Raw genomic sequence first — 22,044 nt, 5'->3', positions numbered from 1 at the left:
GGGCACGCACTCACCCCCCACTGTTTAGTCTAAAATTCAGAGGTTCCACAATTGGCTCACTCCATACTTTGTGTCTGAGGTCATCACGGATTCCCTGGGGCTCACTCTGAGTTTCTTTGTCCCATGCATTTCAAAGCAGCCTAGTGTGTGTGTGGCTCCCTGTCTCACAGGGCGACCCAGGGCCGTGTCCTGTGTGACAAGAATACAGACAGCATCGCTGTTTCCAAACTAAACTAGGATGGTGGGCAAGAGGCCACCATCTGCCGCCCGGCCTCCCAGCACCCACGCAGCTGAGCAGGAGAGCCTTTGGTTCAGTTCAGCCTAACACTCATTTATTGAGTGCCTACTGTGTGCCAGCTGGGTGGGGGAAATGTTGCTGTGTTCAGCCGAAAGCTTTCACCTACCCTCTGACCTCTTTGAGCTGACTTTAGGGGCTCTATCCATTTTCTGGTGATTCAGAGCCTATATTTCCTTGTAGATGTGATGCTGCTTAGGTCTTTCCCAGAGGTACAGGCTTCATAGATAGAGGGCCCTTGAGTTCCAACTAGGCTTCTTGACTTAGGCAGACCTTGTGACCTCAGGCGCGTGTAATGCAACTAAATGACCTACCTCACCAGCAGGCTGTTCAGAGAATGCAGTGAGGTGCACAGCACCTGGCCTGCCACTTATTCCTGATTTCACTGCCCGTGAGGACTCCATACCCATCACTTTTGAGTACTAGGGGCTCCAGGAGGGCAGAAACATGCAGATAAACATGGAGAAGGTTTTGCTGTGACTTGCGGTAGACCTCTTTCTTTCCGGCATTGTAGCTTCAGTCCAGCCAACCAGCACTGTTCACCACCTTCCTGATGGAATGGTGGCCTCTTCGTAGAACAATGGTTGGTCCCCCTTCACCAACATCCTGGTCCAAACACGCTAGCTCTTCCAACTTTGTCCTCAGGCAGTCCCTCTCCCCTGCCCCCCATATTCTTACGAGGCCTGTTATCTAAGCAGGTGCAGGGGAATAAAGGGATGCATTGTTGTCTGTTCAGATGATATCAGAGGGATGATAATCCTGACGCATTCAGAGCTGGATCAGAAGAAAATCTCTATCATGAAGGTGGCTGTTTGCCACCTAGCTAAACTTGCCCGTGGCCCACAGAAAACTGGCTCTGGAGTCTGGAGTCCTGTCCTAGTGCCCATAATTACTCCTCTGGCTTCTTATTACAGGTCCAACATCCAGGTCTTTGAAGACTAAAACGTAGCAAGCATTCTGGCTAGGCTCCTTTTCCAACAATGACTATGTAGGGTTTCTCAGTGCTGCATTTTTTGGTGAGCAGTTGGGGTAACCAAGTTGAGGCATCTCAGACATGAAGAGTTTTTGTGAGTCAGCCTGCATCCTTTATCCCCACTTACATAAAAATCAAGCACCAAAAAATCTACATTACTTCCAGTTAGTGCTCAACCTCCATCATGTGGGGAAAAGATTCCTTAAATGTAATTAAACTATTTAATTGTAGATTCAAATGCAGTTATAGAAAATAATAGAGGTCCCCGATACCATTTCCCCAGTTTCCCTCATTGGTACCACCTTGAAAACTATAGCGCAGTATCAAAACTAAAATGTTGACATTAGTATAGGCGAGATCTAGAAGATTTCCATCACCACAGGGATCTCTCAGGTCACCCTTTTAGAGCCATGCCCAACTCCCCCCATCCCCCACCCTCCTTAACCCCTGGAAACCCCCCATTCTGCTATCTATTTCTATACATTTCTTATTTCAAGAATGTTGTATTAATGGAATCATACAAGATGTGACTTTTTGGAATTGGCTTTTTTTTTTTTTTTTTAAAACTCAGCATAGTTCACTGGAAACTTACTTGATTTATTCAGGTTTGTACCAGTAGTAACTCCCCCCCCACCCCCATTCTAAGGATTTTTTTTCATTGTGGTAAAAAATACTTAAAATATACCGTCTATTATGGGCACCTGGTTGTCTTAGTTCCGATCTCGGGGTTGTGAGTTCAAGCCCCATGTTGGGTATAGAGATCACTTAAAAATAAAATCTTTAAAAAAATAAAATATACCTCCTTAACCATTTTTAAGTGTGTAGGACTGGTTACTCTACGCACATCTTTGTGCAGCAGGTGTCTGGAACTTTTTCATCTTGCAAAGTATATTTTGTATCCATTGAACAACTCCCCCTTGTGCTCCTGCTCTGTTTCTAAAAGTGACTACTTTAGGTACCTCATGTAAGTAGAATCATACAGTATTTGTTATATGATGACCGGTTTATGTCCCTCAGCACAATGTCATCAAGATTCATCCATGTTGCTGCATATGACAGGATTTTGTTTTAAGGCTCAGTAATCTTCCATGGTCTGTCTGGACCACACTTTGATTATCCATTCATCTGTCAGTGGCCATTCAGGTGGCTTCCACCCCTCAGCTCTTGTGAATAATGTTGCAGTCACCGTGAGTGTGCAAATATCTTTTTGAGATCCTGATTTTAATTCTTTTGGCTAGATACCCAAAAACAGGATTGCTGGGTCATACGGTAATTTTTTATTTTTTTGAGGAATCTCCTAGTGTCTTCCTTAGTGCTGCTATTTTACATTCTCACCAACAGTGCACAGAGTTCCAGTTTCTCCCTCCTGATCAACATTTGTGGTGCTTTAGGCTGCTGTGTTTTTGTTTTGTTTTGTTTTGGGGAGGGGGTGGGATGTGTGTGTGTGTGTGTGTGTGTATTTTAGTAGCGGCAATTCTGTAACTTTCCGTATGGTTGCTGGCCAGTGTATATGTTTTTGGAGAAATGTCTATCAGGTTATTTGGGGTTTTTTGTCATGGAATTGTAGGAATCCTTTACATACTCTGGATATTAATTCCTTATCAAATATATGGTTTGCAAATATTTTTCCCATTCTACAGATTGCCCCTTCACTCTAATAATTGTTTCTTTTGCTGTTTAGAAGTTTGTTTTTTTTTTTTTAAGTTTAAATACTCCCACTTGTCTAATTTTGGTTTTGTTGCCTGTGCCTTTGGTGTTAATTCAAGAAATCGTTTCCAAGACTGATGTCAGAAAGCTCTACCTCTATGTTTTCTTCTAGGATTTTTATGATTTCAGGTCTTATATTAAGTCTTTAGTACATTTTTTAGTTGATTTGTATATGGTGAGAAAAGGTCCATTTTCTTTCTTTTGTATACATAGCTCCCCAGTTTTCTCAAACCATTTATTAAAGAGACAGTCCTTTCTGCATTGTGTATTCTTGGCGTCCTTATCAAAGATCATTTTGACCATATTTGCCAGGGACTTTTTTCTGGGCTCTGTATTTTCTTCCATTGATCTATACGTCTGTTTTTATGCCAGTACCACAATGTTTTGATTGCTGTAGCTTTGTTAATATGTTTTGACATCAGGAAATATGATACTTCTGGTTTTGCTTTTCTTTCTCAAGATTGTTTTGGCTGCTTGGTGTCCCTTTAAGATTTTATATGAATTTTAGGATTTTTTTTCTATTTCTGCAAAAAAAAAATGCCATTGAGTTTTTGTTAGGGATTGCACTGAATCTGTAGATTGCTTTCAATAATATGGACATTTTAACATTTTTCAAAGTAATCTCTACACCCAACGTGGGGCTCAAATTTACAACCCCAAGATTAAGAGTCACATGCTCCACCAGCATGGGTGCTCCTGGACATTTTAACTTTATTAATTCTTCCAGTCCATAAACATGGGTATCTTTCCATTTACTTGTGTGCTCTCTGATTTCTTTCATCAGTTTTCTGTAGTTTTCAGTGTACACGTCTTTCATCTCTTTGGTTAAGTTTATTCTCAAAGATTTTATTCTTTTAATGCTACTGTATGGGATTGTTTTCTTAATTTTCTTTGTGGGTTGTTCATTGTCAGTGTATAGAAACACAATTGATCTTTGTGTGTTGATTTTGTATCCCGTAGCTTTGCTGAATTCCTTCATTCTAACAATGTTTCAGTGTTTTTATTTGTGAAAATAAAATTTGATCATCTATAAACAGATAAGTTTATTCTTCCTTTTCAATTTGAATAATTTTTATTCCTTTTCTTGCCTAATTGCTTAGGCTAGGACTTCTAGTACTATGTTGAATAGAAGTGATAAGAGTAGATTTGGGGTGCCTTGGTTGAGTGACTGACTTCAGCTCAAGTCATGATCTCATAATTTGTGGGTTCAAGCCCCGTGTTGGGCTCTGTGCTGACAGCTCAGAGCCTGGAGCCGGCTTTGGATTCTGTGTCTCCCTCTCTCTCTGCTCCTCCCCTGCTTGTGCTTTCTCTTTCTCTCTCAAAAATAAATAAATATTTAAGAAAAAAAGAGTAGATATCCTTGTCTTGTTCCTGATTCTAGAGGAAAAACTTCCAAATTTTTACCAGTAAGCAAGATGTTAGCTGTGGCCTTGTCATACATGGCTTTTTATGTTGAAGTAATTTCCTTCTATTTCTGATTTGCTTAGTGTTTTTATCATGAAAGTATGTTGAATTTTTTCAAAAAATTTTTTTAACAATTGAGATGCTCTTGTGGTTTTTGTCTTCCATTCCATCAATGAAATGTACTACATTGCTTAATTTATTTTACCAAGCCTTTTTTTTCTTTTATTTATTTTGAGAGAGAGAGAGAGAGCGAGCGAGAGAGAGAGAGCGCGCGCACCTGAGGGGTAGGGGCAGAGAGAGGGGAGAGAGAGAATCCCAAGCAGGCTCTGCACTGTCAGCACAGAGCCCCATGTAGAACTCAGACTCACAGACTGTGAGATCATGACCTGAACCAAAATCAAGAGTCAGATGCTTAACTGACTGAGCCACCCAGGTGCCCCTACATTGATTGATTTTTGTATGTTGAATCATCTTTGCCTTCTAGAAATGAATCTCACTTAGTCAAGGTGTATAGTCATTTTAATGTGCTATTGAATTCCATTTACTGAGCACCTTGCATCAGTGCTCAATGGTCTGTAGGTTTATTTTCCTATGATACCTTTGTCTGGTTTTGATATAAAGGTAGTGCTGACCTCATAGAATGAGTTTGGAAGTGTTCCCTCCTCTTCAGTTACTTGGAATTGGTGCCAATTCTTCTTTAATTGTTTGGTAGAATTCTGCAATGAAGCCATCTGGTCCTGGGTTTTTTGTTGGGAGATTTTTGGTTACCTAGTCAACCTTGCTGTTTATTATAGGTCTGTCCAGGTGTTCTCCTTTCATGATTCCATCTTGGTAGGTTGTATGTTTCTAGGAATTTATCTGTTTCTTCTAATTTATCCAGTTTGTACATATTGTTCATAATGATTTTTTAAAATTTTAAACGCTTTCTTTATTTTTGATACAGAGAGAGACAGAGCATGAGAGGGGGAGGGGCAGAGAGAGAGGGAGACACAGAATCTGAAGCAGGCTCCAGGCTCTGAGCTTATCAGCACAGAGCCTGACGTGGGGCTTGAACCCACGAACATGAGATCGTGACCTGAGCCGAAGTCAGAGGCCCAGCAGACTGAGCCGCCCAGGCGTCCCCATAATGATTTCTTATGATGTTTTTTATTTCTGTCATGTTCACTGTAATATCTCTTCTTTCATTTCTGATTTTTTTTGTTATTTTGGTATTCTGTCTTTTTCTTGGTTTAGCTAAGAGTTTGCCAATTTTTTTGATGTTTAATTTTTTAAAATGATTTTTTAATGTTTATTAGAGAGAGACAAAGTGTGAGTGGGAGAGGGGCAGAGAGAGAGAGACAAATAGACAGACAGAATCTGAAGCAGGCTCCAGGCTCTGAGCTGTCAGCATTGAGCCCAATGCCAGGCTCGAACTCACAAACTGTGAGATCATGACCTGAGCCAAAGTTGGACACTTAACCAGCTGAGCCACCCAGGCACCCCAATTTAATGGCCTTTAAAAAAAAACTCCTAGTTTTATTGATGGTTTTCTATTGCCTTTCTCTTCTCTGTTATGTTTATTTCTGCTCTGCTCTTTATTATGTCCTTCCTTCTGCTAACTTTGGCTTTAGTTCTTCCTTTTCTTCTCCCTTGAGACATAAAGTTTGCTTACTTGATATTGCTCTTCTTTTTTAATTAGTTGTTTATGACTATAACATCCCCTTTCAGCTTCCACCACATCCCATAAGTTTTGGTGTGTTATTTTTTCATTTTCTCTTTTTTTAAGGTGTACTTTTATTATTTATTTATATTTTTTACTGATTTTTTTAAACTTTATTTTTGAGAGAGAGAGAGACAGCGTGAACAGCAGAGGGTCAGAGAGAGAGGGAGGTACAGAATCTGAAGCAGGCTCCAGGCTCTGAGCTAGCTGTCAGCACAGAGCCTAATGTGGAGCTCAAACCCACAAACCATGAGATCATGACCTGAGCTGAAGCCAGACACTTAACCGACTGAGCCACCCAGGTGCCCCTTTTTAGTGATTTTTTAAAAAGTTTATCTATTTTGAGAGAGAGAGAATAAACGGGGTTGGGGCAGAAAGAAAGGGGGAGAGAGGATCCCAAAGCAGGCTCTGTGCTGTTAGCAGATGCTTGAACTCAAGAACTGTGAGATGAAGTCTTACTCTTAACCAACTGAACCACCCAGGCACCCCATTTTTTTCATTTTCATTTGCCTCAAACTAGTTTGTAATTTCCCTTGGGATTTCTTCTTTGTCCCACTGGTTATTCAGGAGTGTACTGTTTAATTTCCACATATTTGTATAGTTTCCAGTTTTCCTTCTGCTATTGCTTTCTTACTTCATTCCATCATAGTCAGAAACGATACTTGGTGATTTCAGTCTTCCTAAATTTAAGACTTTAAATTTTTTCTCATGCTTTGTAGCCTACCATGAGGTTTATCTTGGAATATTCCATGTGCACTTCAGAGGAATGTGTGTTCTGCTGCTGTTGGGGAGAGTGTGTTACAGTCTGTTAGAGGCGCAGTCAGCCTCAGTGTGATTGTTCTGGTCGCTCCACCTAATTTGTCTTTATTCCATGATCCGGGTGGACCACAGTGTGTTTAACCATTCACCCAGTCAAGAACATCTGGACTGTGTCAGGTTTTTCGCTGTATAAAGCTGCTCTAAATATTTTTTAAGTTTTTATTTATTTTTGAGAGAGACAGAGACAGAGACCAAGACAGAGTATGAGTAGGGGAGGGGCAGAGAGAGATGGAGACACAGAATCTGAAGCAGGCTCCAGGCTCTGAGCTAGCTGTCAACACAGAGCCTGACGTGGGGCTCAAACTCACAAGCCACGAGATCATGACCTGAGCGAAATCAGACATTCAACTGACTAAGTCCCCAAAGCTACTATAAACGTTTGTGAACAGGTTTTTGGGCAACCATAAGTTTTTTTCTCTTTCAGAGAAATGCCCGGGAGTGCAACTGCTGGGTCATAAGGTAGGTAGTTACAGGTTTAATTTTATAGAAACTGCTAAACTGTTTTTGTACAGTGTACCACTGTATATTTCTACTCACAGTGTCTGAATAATCACGTTTCTCCATATCCTCTTGAGCTTTGGGTATTGTCATTATTTTAGCCATCCTCATAGGTGTGTAGTAAGTCTCATTGTGCTTTTCATTTGCACTTTCCTAACGGGTAAAGGTGTCAGACGTCTCTTCATGGGCTTACTTGCCATCAGTATACCCTCTAGTCCTTTTTTGGATATCCAGTTTCAGATCCCGCCGCTCCTGAGGAATGGTCTTAACCAAGGTAGGGGTAGAAGTCTAGTTTCCCCACTCTCCTCTCTTGACACCTGAGGTGGCTCATCCTCTTCCTTACTGCTGGACAGGAGTGAGACATCTGGCTACCGACATGCTCTCTGCTGTCACCACTGGAGGTGAGTGGTGGCTTTGTTACTACTGGTTGGTGGTCAGCGTCCTCACTTTTTACTAGGCTTTTCTCATTCCAGATGCATAGGGATGAAATACGGGCTCCCTACTGGGCCTTCTTTGATACCACCCCAGTGGATACTTGGAGTGCCTCGTTACCACCTGGTGAGGGTGGAACTCTAGACTTCCCACTGGCCTGGGGGGCATCTGGATGGTTCAGTCTATAAAGCATGTGACTCTTGATCTCAGGCTTGTGAGTTCAAGCCCCACACTGGGCATAGAGCTTACTTAAAAAAGAGAGAGAGAGAGATGATGGAGCAGCTAAAGATTGTGATGTGATCTCAGTGGCCTTTGGAAGGCCACTTGGGGCACCTGGGTGGCTGAGTCGCTTGGGCGTGTGACTTTGGTTCAGGTCATGATTTCACAGTTCATGGGTTCCAGCCCCGCGTTGGGCTCTGTGCTGACGGCTCAGAGCCTGGAGCCTGATTAGGATTCTGTGTCTCCCCCTCTCTCCCTCCCCTGCTCACTGTCTCTCTCTCAAAATAAATAAACATTGAAAAGATTTAAAGGAAAAATGGAAGGCCACTCAGACAGCTTTTGGAGATGGATCATTAAGAAATGAATGGGGACACCTGGGTGGCTCAGTCAGTTAAGTGTCTGACTTTGTCTCAGGTCATGATCTAATGGTTTATGGGTTTGAGCCTCACATCGGACTCTGTGCTGACCCTCAGAGCCTAGAGCTTGCTTGGAATTTTGTGTCTCCCTCTCTCTCTGCCCCTTTCCACTCATGCTTGCTCACGCGTGCACTCGCGCTCTCTCTCTCTCTCTCTGTCTCTCGCAAATAAATAAACATTAAAGAAATGAAGAAATGACTAATATAGGGGCACCTGGGTGGCTCAGTTGGTTGACATCCTGCTTCAGCTCAGGTCATGATTTCACGGTTTGTAGATTTGAGCCTCACATTGGGGGCTCATGTGCTGGATGCCTCTTTTAATTCAAGTACTCTTCTTTTTGTCCCAAACTTTGCCTCACACACAGGCAGTTTTAGGGAAGAACCAAAGTTAACTTACTTTGTCAGAAAGATGATGTGCTGTTAAGGTTTTATCAGCATGGGAACTTTTTCTTATGGACTCCTTATTTTTTATTTTATTTTATTTTATTTTTTTGCATCTTGGTGATCACATTTATTGAAAAGGTTGGAAAAAAAATAAAAAATACTCTTTAGCTTAAGGATTTTTGAGATATCTGCAAATCAACTCATTTCAGGAGTGGAAGAATCTTGGTCATTTCTTAATGTCGAAATTGACGCAGGTTTCTCGTTGGACTGTCTTCTACGTTTAAAGAGGCAACCATACAAAGTCTCCTACATTCCACAACATGATACACTCTTTGTTTCAGCCAGCTCTCAATGGAGGGGCAACTAGTACGACACCATCTCCCCGGACAAAGAGCATCGGAATATTCTGTTTTGTTGATTCATATATCTCTTCATAAGTTTCCTCATCAATTTCTATGGTAGTCACAGTCTCTTCCACATCTCCCAATATCATATTTAAATGCTGATCATAAGCATGTAATCTGCCTCGAAGCTCTCTGTCATTTCTCATTTTCACATAAATTCGCTCATCCAGGCTGAGCCTGATGAGATCCAGAGGCTCCTCTACAGTGTTGGTAGTTTGTTGCTGGTCCACGTCGTCCGCCATGTTTTCATGGACTCCTTATTTTAGTTGGGATTTATATACAGCTTATCAAGCTGCTGCACCAGGGCCGGCTCAAGTTCTAAAAACTTGAGTCCCTATGTCCCCACTCTGGTCACCTCATTATTTCCGTGGAATAGACTTTCATCCCAGGGTTGCTGTGCTGATCCATGTCCCCAGAGACAGGGATGTGCTGTTCTCCTCTTTGACCTTCTGATCTTTACCCGCTACTCTTTTGGCTGGAGCAGGCCTAGGGGGTCACACAGGGTCAGTGGACTTGGCCTCCAGAACCTTGCTCTGCTAGACAAACTTACGGGGAGTTTTCTTCTTGTCTCAAGGACCTTTGGTACCCTTGAACACCTGGCTCTCACAGGGAAAGGGGTCCTGGGGTCAGGGCCCAGAAGAGTGAGAGGAACTATGAAACATTTAGATGATGTGATAATAAGATGTAGCAAGTGTGACTCCAGGAGAGACCAGGACTAAAAACGAGAGTGTTACATAGGGTTACTGCAATGGCGTTGAGTTGTTTGCTTTTTAAAGGAGTTGAGTTTGATTAAAAGCTTGTAGTTTGTGATGAAAATGGGAAAACTGGGTTCAGAAGAACATGATTAATTTTCAGTGCCCCCCCACCACCTGCTTGTTCCCTGGGACTCAGTCCAGTCCCGTCTGTTACATTTTTGCAAACTGATCGCTATAGAATTCTTCCCTCTGTTGTTACTACATATGAAAAATGAGAATGTGCTTTTTTGGGCTCTGTTTCTTATGTATGTTTTTATCCTAGAATCAATTTTTTTTTAACAAACTGAGGATATTATTTTTGTTTTTGTCTTTTTTTTAAAGAAGATCTTGATTTTTTTAAAATTCCTTTGTAGTTTACATATGGTGTCCCATTAATTTCAGGTATACAGTACAGTGATGCAACAGATCTGCACACGACTCGGTGATCATGAGTGTCCTCTTGGTCCCCTTCACCCGTTTCACCCAATCCCCTCCCCCATCCTCACACCCTAACCATTAGTTTTTTCTCTGTAGTTAAGATTTTGTTTGTCTCTTTTCTCTGTAGTTAAGATTTTTTGGTTTGTCTCTTTTCTTCTTTGTTCGTTTGTTTTGTGGATGATACTATTTTTTCATTAGATGTACCAGTGCTTGAAATGAGGTAACAGAACGTGTTTTTATAAATTGCCAAGTGGTAGAAGAATCTAATCATTACTTGAGAATAAATAGTAAATTGTTTTCCTTTTTTAAATCATGGAAATACTTTACAAGACTGTTTCTTGGAAGAGTATGATGACCTTGTGGCTTGAGCTTTGTCATTTTTAACGTTCCCTTGGTGGCTTCCAGACATAACGACATATCCCAAAGAAGGGGAAGAATTCTCCCAAGAACATTCCATGGTCTGATCTCCATTTTATGTAGGGCAAGCTCAGAACTCAAGACCCACAGAGAGGCATACAGCTTAGAGGTGCCACCGGAAGACAAGGCCCTAGGCTAAGGCCACTCCTCCCCATACTTAACTAACTTGGATTTAAATTAAAACAAACAAACAAACAAAAGTCTTCATGAGATGATTTAAAAAACAAAAAAGACCACTCCTAGTGTGGCCCATCCCCTGCCTGGGGACGGGAGGCTCCCGCAGCCCCCTTTGGGTGGGCGGGAGAGAGACCAGCAGAGTGGACAGGCCGGGGGCTTCCCTTCCCTGCACCGCCAGTGCGGGTGACCAGCTGATGTTTCTTTCTATTTCCGTTTTGACCTTCCTTCAATCTTTGAGCTTCATGGATGTGACTGACTCTGCTTCCAGCTGGGGACCTGAGTAGCCCAAGGCCCCCCACCCCTCGCCAAGCCCCAGGAGGCTGACTGGGAAAGAGAGAGAAAGGAGAGGGAGAGGTACCCTGGGGAGGATTACCCCTATAGTTACCCAGATACCTGTTTTCTTTTTAAAAGGGAATGTGAACGAATTCCACAGTGGGAGCGTGGGCACGAAGTGAGGAAATGTCATTGGTGTAACTCACTTTCACTTAGAAAAGTGGCCTCGGCCCTAAAGACAAAGTGGTTATATTTGCTGAGAAAGACCGGTGGGAAGTGGCCTGGCGGGCTGGGTAGCACACAGCTCTGTCACCCAGGATTACAGCCTACTTGTGCCCAGACCTATCCATCTGCATCAGTAAATGGTCCTTCCTTCTGATGTTTGCTCTTCCGCCCCATTGGCCACACTGTCCCTCTTCCTTGAATGTGGCAGCTTTTGAAAAAGCAACTGAGGCCAAGAAACAAGGGCAATGTGGGCCCAGGAGCCTGGGCTGCCATTTCCCTGGCACACCCCTGGGAGGCCCTGCTCTGTGACTCTGTAGGTAGGAGCAGAGAGAGAGGGCAGCAAATTGATCCCTTTGGCAATTGCCCTTTACTTCCCTCATACGGCTGAGCCCTGGCTTTGTGCCAGGCACTGATCGGGGTCAGGAATGTGCTGGTGAACAAGACCGACCAAGGCCCTGTCCTCAGGGAGCTCCCTGTCTAGAGGGAGAGGGACAGTAAGGAACAGACAGATGCACACGGAATCCATGGGATGAAGGTGAGAAACGACATGGGGGAAGATGCCGTAGGGTGAAGAGGGTAACGGTGGGGGTGGGTGGGTCGTCTTCAGTTGGGGACAGGGGGCCCTCTCTGAGGAGGGACATCTGAGCAGAGACAGGAGGGAAACATGGGTGATCTGGAGGGAGAGCACTCCCGGCAGTAGGTGCAGGAGGTCTGAGGCTGCTGTGTTCTGGAAACAGCGTGGAGGCTGTGTGGCTAGAGCCGAGCGAGCGAGGGGTGGCAGACAGGGCGCTCGGGAGGGGACGGGAGCCACAGCCTCCAGGGCCTTTACGTAATGAATGTTTACGCCAAAGAAGATGAATTTGATTAAACTTGTATTTTGTTATTAAAACTGTAAATATTTGGTTCTAAGTCAGATGGGGCTCTTGGAGCCACATCACGACACAGTGCAGTTCTTGTGTTTAATATATCACTGCGGCCTCCGTTTGGAAGTAAGACTGTCCCCGGCTGGGAACGGCAGTGCGAGGGCAAGCGATGAGGGTGGTCCCTGGTGCTGGGCACTGGCGGTGGCAGCTCGGACATGTGGCGGAGGTGGGGTGCTGAGGAGGGGGTCGGGACAGACTGTGCAGGTAGAGCTGACCAGAGTCTCCCTCCCTTTCACCCCTTCGGACACCAGGCAGCAGAGGCTCCTCACCTGGAAAGGCCTTGGGGGGAAAGTGGCCCCAGCTCGGCCTGTCCTGTCCTGGGGAGCCGTCTTGTCCTGTCCTGGGGAGCCATCCTGTCCTGGAAAACTGTCCTTTCCTGGCCTCAGCCCCTCCTTTACTTTGGAACAGCGCTTTCCTGAGAAGAATTTGTGAGGCCTGAACAGAGGGGACCCAGCTGAGCTTTTAGTGGTCAGGTTGCAGTTGTCATTTTTTCTCTTCTAAATTTTCTTTAGACATAATGTTTATGTAATTAAGAAAGAAGCATAGCATTCCCATTCCATGGGATTAGGCCAAAAAGTAATTGAATTACTGAAACTCTTTGGAAAAATAGCCTCTTCTTGCCTCGAAGCAGTAGCCAGCTCTGACTAGACCCCTCGGACTACCGGCAGGAAGCCTGCAGCTGCGTTAAGAGAGGGCTTCATCCAATGGGATCCTTTCCGTCCACCCTTTGACTCGGGTATCTTCACTCGGAAAGAGATACCTCGTGATTTTTTTCTAACTTCTGAGATGTCCTAATGAATTTCCAAACATTCTTTACAGCTTAGACAATCCTCAGCCTCCAAGCGGACTCGTCATCGACAAAGAATCTGAAGTTTACAAGATGCTTCAAGAGAAACAAGAGTTAAATGAGCCCCCTAAGCAGTCCACTTCATTCCTGGTTTTGCAGGAAATCCTAGAGTCTGAGGAGAAAGGTAATCAACCCTGCGTGCATGCGTGTGGTCTGAGGCTCTTGGGGAAGGCCTGGGTGAGGGTCCATTGTGGGTGAAACAAAGGGGCTACAGTCCTTAGTGGGTGAAAGGGGCAGTGTGCTTTGGAAAACATGGGTTTTAAAATGCTAAGGGGCGACTGGGTGGCTCAGTCGGTCGAACATCAGACTCTTGGTTTCGGCTCAGGTCATGATCTCATGGTTCATGGGTTTGAGCCCCATGTTGGGCTCTGCGCTGACAGGGTGGAGCCTGCTAGGGATTTTCTTTCCCTCTCTCTCTGCCCTTACCCCACTTGTGCTCACTCCCTCTCTCAAATAAACATAAAAAACGAATAAAAACAATAAAATGCTAAAAGCTGTGAGAAAGAGAGAGAGAGAATGCGTGAGCTCCCAACCACACCTGGCCAGCAGTTCTCTGCCACTGAGGTCAGGGTGAGCTTGACTGTGTGGAAATCTGTTCATCTGTCCCTTGGCCATTTGTTTGGCTTGAGCCCACATCCCATGCTGCTCTGGTGGCTGACACATGTGACCGGGTGAAGGCCGTGGGCCGTGACCAGCAGAATGAAAAGGACTCCACAGCCCGGTGGAGCTGGGTGCTGGGCTTTTACTCTGGGGCAGTGCATTTGTTCTTGCTCTAGGGTAGGTGGACTTCCCAGAGGCAGAGGGCCCCCAGTTTGGCCACATCCTCCCCGAGTGACCTTAGACAAGTCTCCGAATCTTCCCAGGCCTGCTTTCTCATCTGTCAGTCAGAGACACAAACCCTCTCCTCTAAGGGTGGCGTGAGGACGCAGTGTCATAAACCGTACAAACACCCGCCACATGACCGGCATATAGTGGGTGCTTCATGCCCATGATTTTGTTTGCAGACCTCATCAGGAGGTGCCAGGCCAGCCTTAGCTTGTCCAGGGAGTGAGTTCTGATGCCCGAGCACCCAGGGCCTTTCGTGTGGCTCTGCAAGCAGACATCGTAGACAGTGTATTCAGACAGTTTTCAAGTGGATAGCACTAAAGCTACCTCAGTGTAACAATTGCAGTCTATTATGAGAAGATTTTGACAGATCGTGTCCCTGGCAAACAGGTGCTTTTTCCTCTTTCTCACAAAGGTGACCTGGGAGCTGCAGCCCCTGCCCTGCCCACCTCCCTGGTGGTCATTCACAAGCACCATCTGATTCTCCTGTCAGCCTAGCCTTGAATGACTTCTCTGGAGGCATGGGTTTTGCACCCCTTCCTGGTATCTGCGATGCCCAGCCCCCCACGCTCTGTCTCCCTTGCTTTCCCTGAGGCTCAGATGTTACCTGAACCCTGCTTTCAGCTGCTCTCTCTTCCTTCTCCCCCACCCCCCATGTGTCCACCTGTGAAAAGAGAGTTGGTGATGCTGACTGACAGTGAAACTGGCCTCATAGGCCCAGCCTGCAGGAACTGAATGACTGCATGCTCTGTAAGAGCCCTCACCATTCCCAGGGCCCCGAGCCGCAGGTATGGCTTCCTGGGAGTCCTGCCTGAGCTGAACGTTCCCTGCCGAACAAACCCAACCCAGGCTTCCTCCCCATTTGGGTGGGTTCCTTCCAGAAATTAGTAATTTACAAGCACAGGAAGTTGGGGGAAAGTTCTCCTATTATGCTAAAAGGATATTGCTCTACCAGCAGTTTCCCCCTTTGCTTGTTGTACCTGTGCATTTTGGAAGGAATGAGTCATATTCTCTATTAAGTTCCAGTATTAGGGCCAACTGACAAGTGACTTGGAGACCAACCCTAGAGAATGACAGTTTTGTCAAAACGTGAGAAGCCACAACTTACTCTACTCTCTGAATAAGTGGGTGCAAACCCCTTTAGTTAAGAGAGGAAAAGTCAGTTCATTCCAGCCCAACTAGGATATAGATACTGCAGAACTCAACTAGTGAAATGCCTTCATGTCCCAGAGAAAGATGTAAAGCCCAGGCTCACTCAGATGCCCTGATATGGCGGTTCTGTGCTCATCGTGATCTGGACCTCCTCCCGTGCGGTGGCTTCCTTCTCAAGGTTACCGCATGGCCCTAGTTGGCAGCTGGTGCTCCAGCCATCATGCCCACATCCAGGCACGAGAGGAAGGAGGGTTAAGTGGGGACTCCTCCTTTCAGACAAGCCAGCTTTTTCTTTCCCAGGAGTCCCACACTAGTATTCCATTCAGTTTGATCAGAATTTAGTCATCACATGGCCACATCTAGTTGAAGGAGAATCTGAGAATTATAGTTTTCTCCCTGAGATGGTTATCCTCTTGCCTCAAAGAAAACAAAAATAGTCTCTCCCATATCTCTTAATATGTACTTGCATTAAATTTTCACTGTAATTCATACATCTACTGCATTCAGAAGGCTCTCAGGAGGGAGCTCAAATGCCTGCTTTTATCTGAGATGAAATGGTCAAAGCTCAGGGAAGTGAGGGCTGCTATCATTCAAGAAGGCCTGGGGTTCAGAAAGCAACACAGCTCTACCAGCACTGCTATCCAGGATCTGCCTGTGACCCGCCTTGGGGCCACAAGCAGGGTGTCCATCTCTCCAAACCCTGGTTTCTGCGTATGTCCAGGGAGGCTAATAATGGCTACTTCATAGATGGTCTCAAGCAGTAAGGGAAATGGTGCATGTGGAGTGCCGGGCCCACCGTCAGTGAGGCCCACGCGGGAGGCTTGGCTGCCATGGGGTCTGGTGATCAGTCTCCAAAAGAGTCACTGTAGGTCTTCTCATTTGGGGTGAAATTCCCCCTCTGGACGAGGAGAAAGAATCCTGGACTTCTCAAACCTCATCTTGCTCAGGATCAAATTCCAAATTTGTAGGGAGAAAGGAGGCTCTACTCTTTATTTTTCTTTTAATTGTGAACTATGGCTAACACCACGTGCACTGTTGGCACCACATCCAAGTTACGGGGTGGCGTATGCTGCGTCGGACTGTTGGGCTGCGTCAGCACCACCCATCCGCAGGACTCCGTCTTGCTCGGAACCCATTCGGCACTACCGCCTGTCGCCCCTCCCCTGGCCCACAGAAACCGCTATTGTACTTTCTGTTCCAGTGAATTTGACTGCGTCAGGCACTTCCTATGAGTGGAATCCTACAGTATTTGTCATTTGTGATTGGCTTATTTCATTCAGCATAATTATTTCACGTGTGTTGTAGCAGGTGACACCATTTCCTTTCTTTTTAAGGCTGAGTTTTCTACAATGTTTATGTAGCGTATCTTATCATCTGTCTGTCCACTTAAAGAGGACTTTTAATGAGAGGAGACTTGGAAGGAGTTGTCAAGGACTGAGAAAATACAGTGGGCACCAGAGGCTCCGAGATGAGAAAGAAAGCTGGAGATTTGCTCAGGAAGTGTCCAGGTGCCAGGTTAAGGACCATGAGTTCGGTTCTTTGGAAATGTGGAGCCACGGAAGGTGGTTGAGTGGTGAAGGGATAGAAAAAAAAGCTGTGCTTTACTCAACCCATTTTCACCTTTTCTCCCGAAAGCTTTGACATGGAAGTTTCACTGGAAGAAGAGAAATTTGGAAGTTTTTAGAACTACAGGGTCCAAAGGGAGCTAATATTTTTACTGTAAGCTAGAGTTGAGAAGGACAAAGTGAAATTTCTGAGTTTGCAGTGCTGGCTGGATAAGTGAGAGAAGAAAATGGAGCCAGCAGATGGCTCTGCAGGGCTGAGTGAACCTGAAGCCTGGCTTTCAGCGCACAGCGGCCTCGCCTCTGCCTGTGCTGTTTCCTCCCTCCCTGTGCTCCCTCCTTCCCTTTTTTATTTTTTAAGTTATCTCTATACCCAACCTGGGGCTCGAACTCATAACTTTGACATCAAGAGTCCTATGTTCTACTGACTGAGCCAGCCTGATGGAATGCATTATGTGAAAAACAGCCTCATTACATGAGACTGTGACCTCACTGAGCTGGTTTCCTGGGCACAGTCAGTACCCCAAGCCATTGGGGTACACAGAGACACCTCATTTCCTTCCTTCACAGGGTAGGCAGCCTGGGTGGCTCTAGCAACAGGGGCCCACAGATGAGCCTGTTTGGGATGCTTAGAGACATGAAGCTGGCCACGCAGGCCCTTCTGAGATCCCCGGAAGGAGCCAGAATTAGGATGACAGGAGGGAGGCCTTGCCTTGGGTATAGAATTTAAGGGGGCACCGAAAAAACCTCAACAATCAAGACAAAAATTATTCTTTAGTGCAGTATTTTTAAAAATCCTAAATAATGCAGGAAGAAAGTATAATGAACAAAGTTAAGACTGTGGCCAAGGAAGGGAGGAAGGTTTGGGAAGCAGAAGGGGACTTTGGACTTGAGATAGCCAGAGCACCAAAGGCAGCTAATGGGGCGGCACCAAGGCTTCCCCAAGCCTATTTGTAGAGCTTATGGCTGAAACCAGTGGAAACCCTGGAGCCTCCTGCCATCTGCCCCTTCTCACGTGTTGCCAGCTGGACATCTGGGTCGATCGGTTCTGGCACTGATGGGGGAACCCTGAGAGACCATGCCATCAACACCCATGATAGGGCCTTTTAACAGGCTGCTTTCAAATACTCCCTCTTGCTCTTCTCTGTGGGGCAGCAAAATGTCCCAGGCTGGCGGTCACGCTGCGGTAGCCAGCAGTGGGCTGCAGCCGCGAAGGGACTTCTTGTTCCTGTTGCAGCAGGGCTGCTGGTTGGGCCCGGCCTGGCTCCGGTCCCGAGCCCAGTAGAGGGAGGCGTCACTCTCTGGGGCTTGCTGTCTTTACGGCAGAGGGGAGAAGCTCCATGGGGACAGGACTAAACCACCACACAAGTGAACCTCATGCTTCTCCCGGAACAGGGCTCACGTCTGCTCACATTCCCTTGGCCAAAGTGAGTCACGTGGCCAAACCCAAGGCCTGTGCAGTAGGGAGTGTACTCCGCTGAGCGTGGGGTTTCTCAGTTGGGTGCTGCTGACATTTGGGGCCAGATAAGTCCTGGTGGTGGGGCTGTTCTGTGCATTTTAAGACATTTAGCAGCATCTCTCCTGGACCCACTGGATGGCAGAAAACTACTACTGACCTACTGGGATGATGCATGGTAAGGGTAGGGAGAGTACAGATAATTGTGAACAAAATATCCAGCCTGCCATCCCAGCCGATTATAAATGCCCCTTATTTGAATTTGTCTCAGTTTTTAGTTCAGAGGTACCAGTCAACATGTGGGGGACTCCTTTTCTAAAAGGACAAGAGAACCGGAGCCCTCATTTGTCAGCGCAGGATCGCCAGCCTGGCTGCAGCTCTAGGATGACTCTGACCCCTCACCTGACACACACAACCATTTTTTTTTTGCTCTTGTCCAATGTTTCTCAAAGTGTGGTTCCTGGACCAGCAGCAGCACCTGTGAACTTGTTAGAAATGCAAATTCTTAGGTCCTACCACAGGCCTACTGGCTAGAAACTTGGTATGGGGCCCAGCGGGCTGCATTTTGGTGAGTTCTCCAGATCACTCTGATGCACAGTGAAACTTGAGAAGAGCTGCTTCAGTCTGAAGAAGTGGGTTTTAACCAGGGACATAGAGTAGGATCTCCCGGGACCCCTGCGCCTGGAGACGGTCTGTCAGCAGCTCCGGCTGCGAGCCTGGTCTGTGAATTTTAGGAAGTCTCTCCTGGTGCCTGGGATGTCCACACATGCCTGTTCAGAACCACTGATGTAGAGATTTCTTTGGCTTCTTGGGCCAAAACATGTCGGTCTAAGGGACTAGTGAGCATTGTCATGGCATTTCACTGCACACGTGTGCATATTTATCGAACTTCCATTTGCCAAGCCCAAGGCTAGGCTCTGCGGAATATTACGAAGTATATAAAACAGGGTCATGGTCCACTAATTTGCAGTCCAGTCACACAGATGTGTAAATAGCAGGCAGACAACAATACTGCCAACCAGCGGAGGAGATGGAAATAATAGTAATATTAACGGCTTGCCATTGTGAATGGCTGCCATGATGGAGGGCTCTGGAGGCAGCCATGAACTGGGCTACCGTTGGGCGCCCAGCAACCAGCAGCTTAACTTATCGGCCGGGGCAGACTGCAGGAAGGTCGCTTCCTCTGCTCTGTGGCGGAGGGCGGGGGTGGGGGTGGGGGTTATCTTGCTGCTTGTAGATGCTCCACTGTAATGGCTTTGAACATCCTGTGAGGTGGGTTTGTTCTTTTTTTAAAGTTTGTTTGTTTTGACAGAGAGAGCACATGTAGGGAAGGGACAGAGAGAGGGAGAGAAAGAGAATCCTAAGCAGGCTGTGCACTGACAGCACAGAGCCCAACACAGGGCTTGAATGCACAAACCCTGGGATAATGACCTGAGCCGAAACCAAGAGCCAGATGCTTAACTAACTGAGCCACCCAGGCGCCCCCTTGTGATGTGGGTTTCTTTTGGCATCTGAATACGTGTCTTTTGATTATCAGGTAACATTTTTATTTACTTATTCCAACTGTGTAAGTCATTTTTAAGTTCCCATATCAGTAGCATGCATTTAACCAAAATAAAATACCATTTGTGTTTTCAGGGCTTTGTGCCAGGTACTGTGGGAAGGCTTTGTGTATATATTTTTTATTTTTTTGTACCACTTGAAAGGGAAAACGATCTCCTGTTTTATAGAAAAGGAAACTGGGGGGCCAGAGAGGTTAAGTAACTTGCCCAGGGTCACATACCAGAGTCAGGTCTGTTTGATTGCCGTGTCCGGGAACTTGCTGGAACATATGTATAAGTGACTCTGAAAGAACTGAATGAATCTTCTGCAATCCTACCCTTCTTGGCCAACCCAAGTGTCTTCCTCGTTGTAGGGGATCCCAACAAGCCCTCAGGTTTCAGAAGTGTTAAGGCTCCGGTCACCAAAGTGGCTGCATCCATTGGAAACGCCCAGAAGCTGCCCATGTGTGACAAGTGCGGCACTGGCATAGTGTGAGTACCCGCCTTCCCCAAGTGTTGGAGGCCCTGCGGGTTGGGTAAAGCATGAAAATGTGGCAAGTGCCAGATGTTGTGCATTTTGGGTGTGACGGGGCCAGGTGTACAGGTTTTCCTCGGCCACGGACCCCTTAGGGTGTGAACACGTGAAACCAGGAAGGGGCCGCTCTGTCGGAGCGGGGCAGGGGAGCTTCAAGAGGAATGTCTGAGACCCCAGGAACGAGCAGCTGCTTTAGGAGTGGAGGCTCCTTCAGAGGCCCTGACCTGCCCCCGATGGGCCTCGGACGTTTCGGCTGCGGGCCTCCTTCAGGTGCCTGTCTCTAATGGAGCCCTGTCCTGCCCCCCCCCCCGCCCCCCCGCAGCGGCGTGTTTGTGAAGCTTCGGGACCGTCACCGCCACCCCGAGTGTTACGTGTGCACTGACTGTGGCACCAACCTGAAGCAGAAGGGCCACTTCTTCGTGGAGGATCAGATCTACTGTGAAAAGCACGCCCGAGAGCGGGTCACACCACCTGAGGGCTACGACGTGGTCACTGTGTTCCCCAACTGAACCGGCAGCCCTGCGCCTGTTGCCACCTGGCCTGTCGCTGCCCCCGCCCTCCTCTGTCCTCCAAGTTCTCGCCAACTTTGGTTCTGTCCCTGCCTCTGCTCGTTGACTCGCTGGCTGTGTGATGCGTGCTTTTAAGATTCACAGAAGGTGGTTTCATTCAGTGCCCCCCCGCCAGCATCCCTGGGTCTTCTCTGCACCTCGGTTCATCTCTGCCGTGAATGGACATCAGCCAAATTCGAACCAAACTGAATTTAACATGTGTGACGTTGATTTCATTTTTACTCAATAAATTTATAGACTCCGAGGTGGTGTGGCATTCTTTATCACTGGACTGTGTGTTTTTATTTCCTGTCTCAAACCAGAATGGGATTTCTGAGGCCTCTCTCCTCTTGTTTTGGGGCTCCCCCAAACAAATCTCTGACATTTGCAGGCCTTTTTCCTCCAGGTGTGAGAAATTCGACATCTGAGTGAGCCATGCTCTTGCCTCTCTTGGAAGCTTGCTCCAAATTCTCTTTTTCCAATGGTAATACAAGATCAACCTCGTTATGTTATAATGAAGTGATGTTTCCTTTTTTATCTGGCTGTTCTGGGACTTACCTGAGGAAATAAATGCTTCTCAAACAATAAGTGGAGAGCTTTACCAGTTGGCCTTAAAATATTCCCTAATGAGTCCATCTCATTTGTTTGATTTTTGAAAAATGTTTATTTTTGAGAGAGACAGAGCCCAAGTGGTAGAGGGGTAGAGAGGGAGACACAGAATCTGAAGCAGGTTCAAGGCTCCAAGCTGTCAGCACAGAGCCCAATGCAGGGTTCAAACCCACAAACCATGAGTTCATGACATGAGCCGAAGTTGGACACACAATCGACTGAACCACGCAGGTGCCCCAAGCCCCTCTCCTTTGTGAAGGGATGCAACCTCAGGACAGATTTCATACAGGTGATAAACCCAGGCACCCCTTGGTAGTCCCTTGTGGAATTTGGATGGCTGGTAGACCAGTTCAGCAGGGGCAGCCTGAGGAGGGCATGGGACCGGTGGCGGTCCTGCCATCAGGTAAGTCTCAGGTGCACGGAGTCGGTAGGTGAGGGTAAAGGGAAATAGACTGAGATAAGGAGAATAAGGTACGAACTTCAGGGGCAGGGGCTGTTTATCCCACTGACCTTCCCTCAGCTTCCCACAGGGA

General features: G+C 46.3%; 1 protein-coding gene and 1 pseudogene across 1 annotated transcript in view; one reads left to right on the top strand and one right to left on the bottom strand.

Annotated features, from left to right (window-relative positions):
* Nucleotides 1–21,167, top strand: part of PDLIM1 (PDZ and LIM domain 1) — a 31,203-nt gene extending 10,036 nt beyond the window's left edge. The window contains exons 4-6 of the mRNA XM_029932252.1: nt 13,256–13,407; nt 20,194–20,311; nt 20,677–21,167. Of these exons, the coding sequence (XP_029788112.1) occupies nt 13,256–13,407; nt 20,194–20,311; nt 20,677–20,863 (457 nt within the window). The 3' untranslated portion in view covers nt 20,864–21,167. The remainder of the gene's footprint in view (nt 1–13,255; nt 13,408–20,193; nt 20,312–20,676) is intronic.
* Nucleotides 9,168–9,491, bottom strand: LOC115285720 (annotated as a pseudogene).
* Nucleotides 21,168–22,044: the final 877 nt, after the last annotated feature.

The sequence above is a fragment of the Suricata suricatta genome, chromosome 2 (genome assembly GCF_006229205.1).
Source record: "Suricata suricatta isolate VVHF042 chromosome 2, meerkat_22Aug2017_6uvM2_HiC, whole genome shotgun sequence".
Taxonomy (NCBI): domain Eukaryota; kingdom Metazoa; phylum Chordata; class Mammalia; order Carnivora; family Herpestidae; genus Suricata; species Suricata suricatta.
Note: the sequence above shows the minus strand (reverse complement) of the source record. Positions and strands in the feature narration are given on the sequence as shown.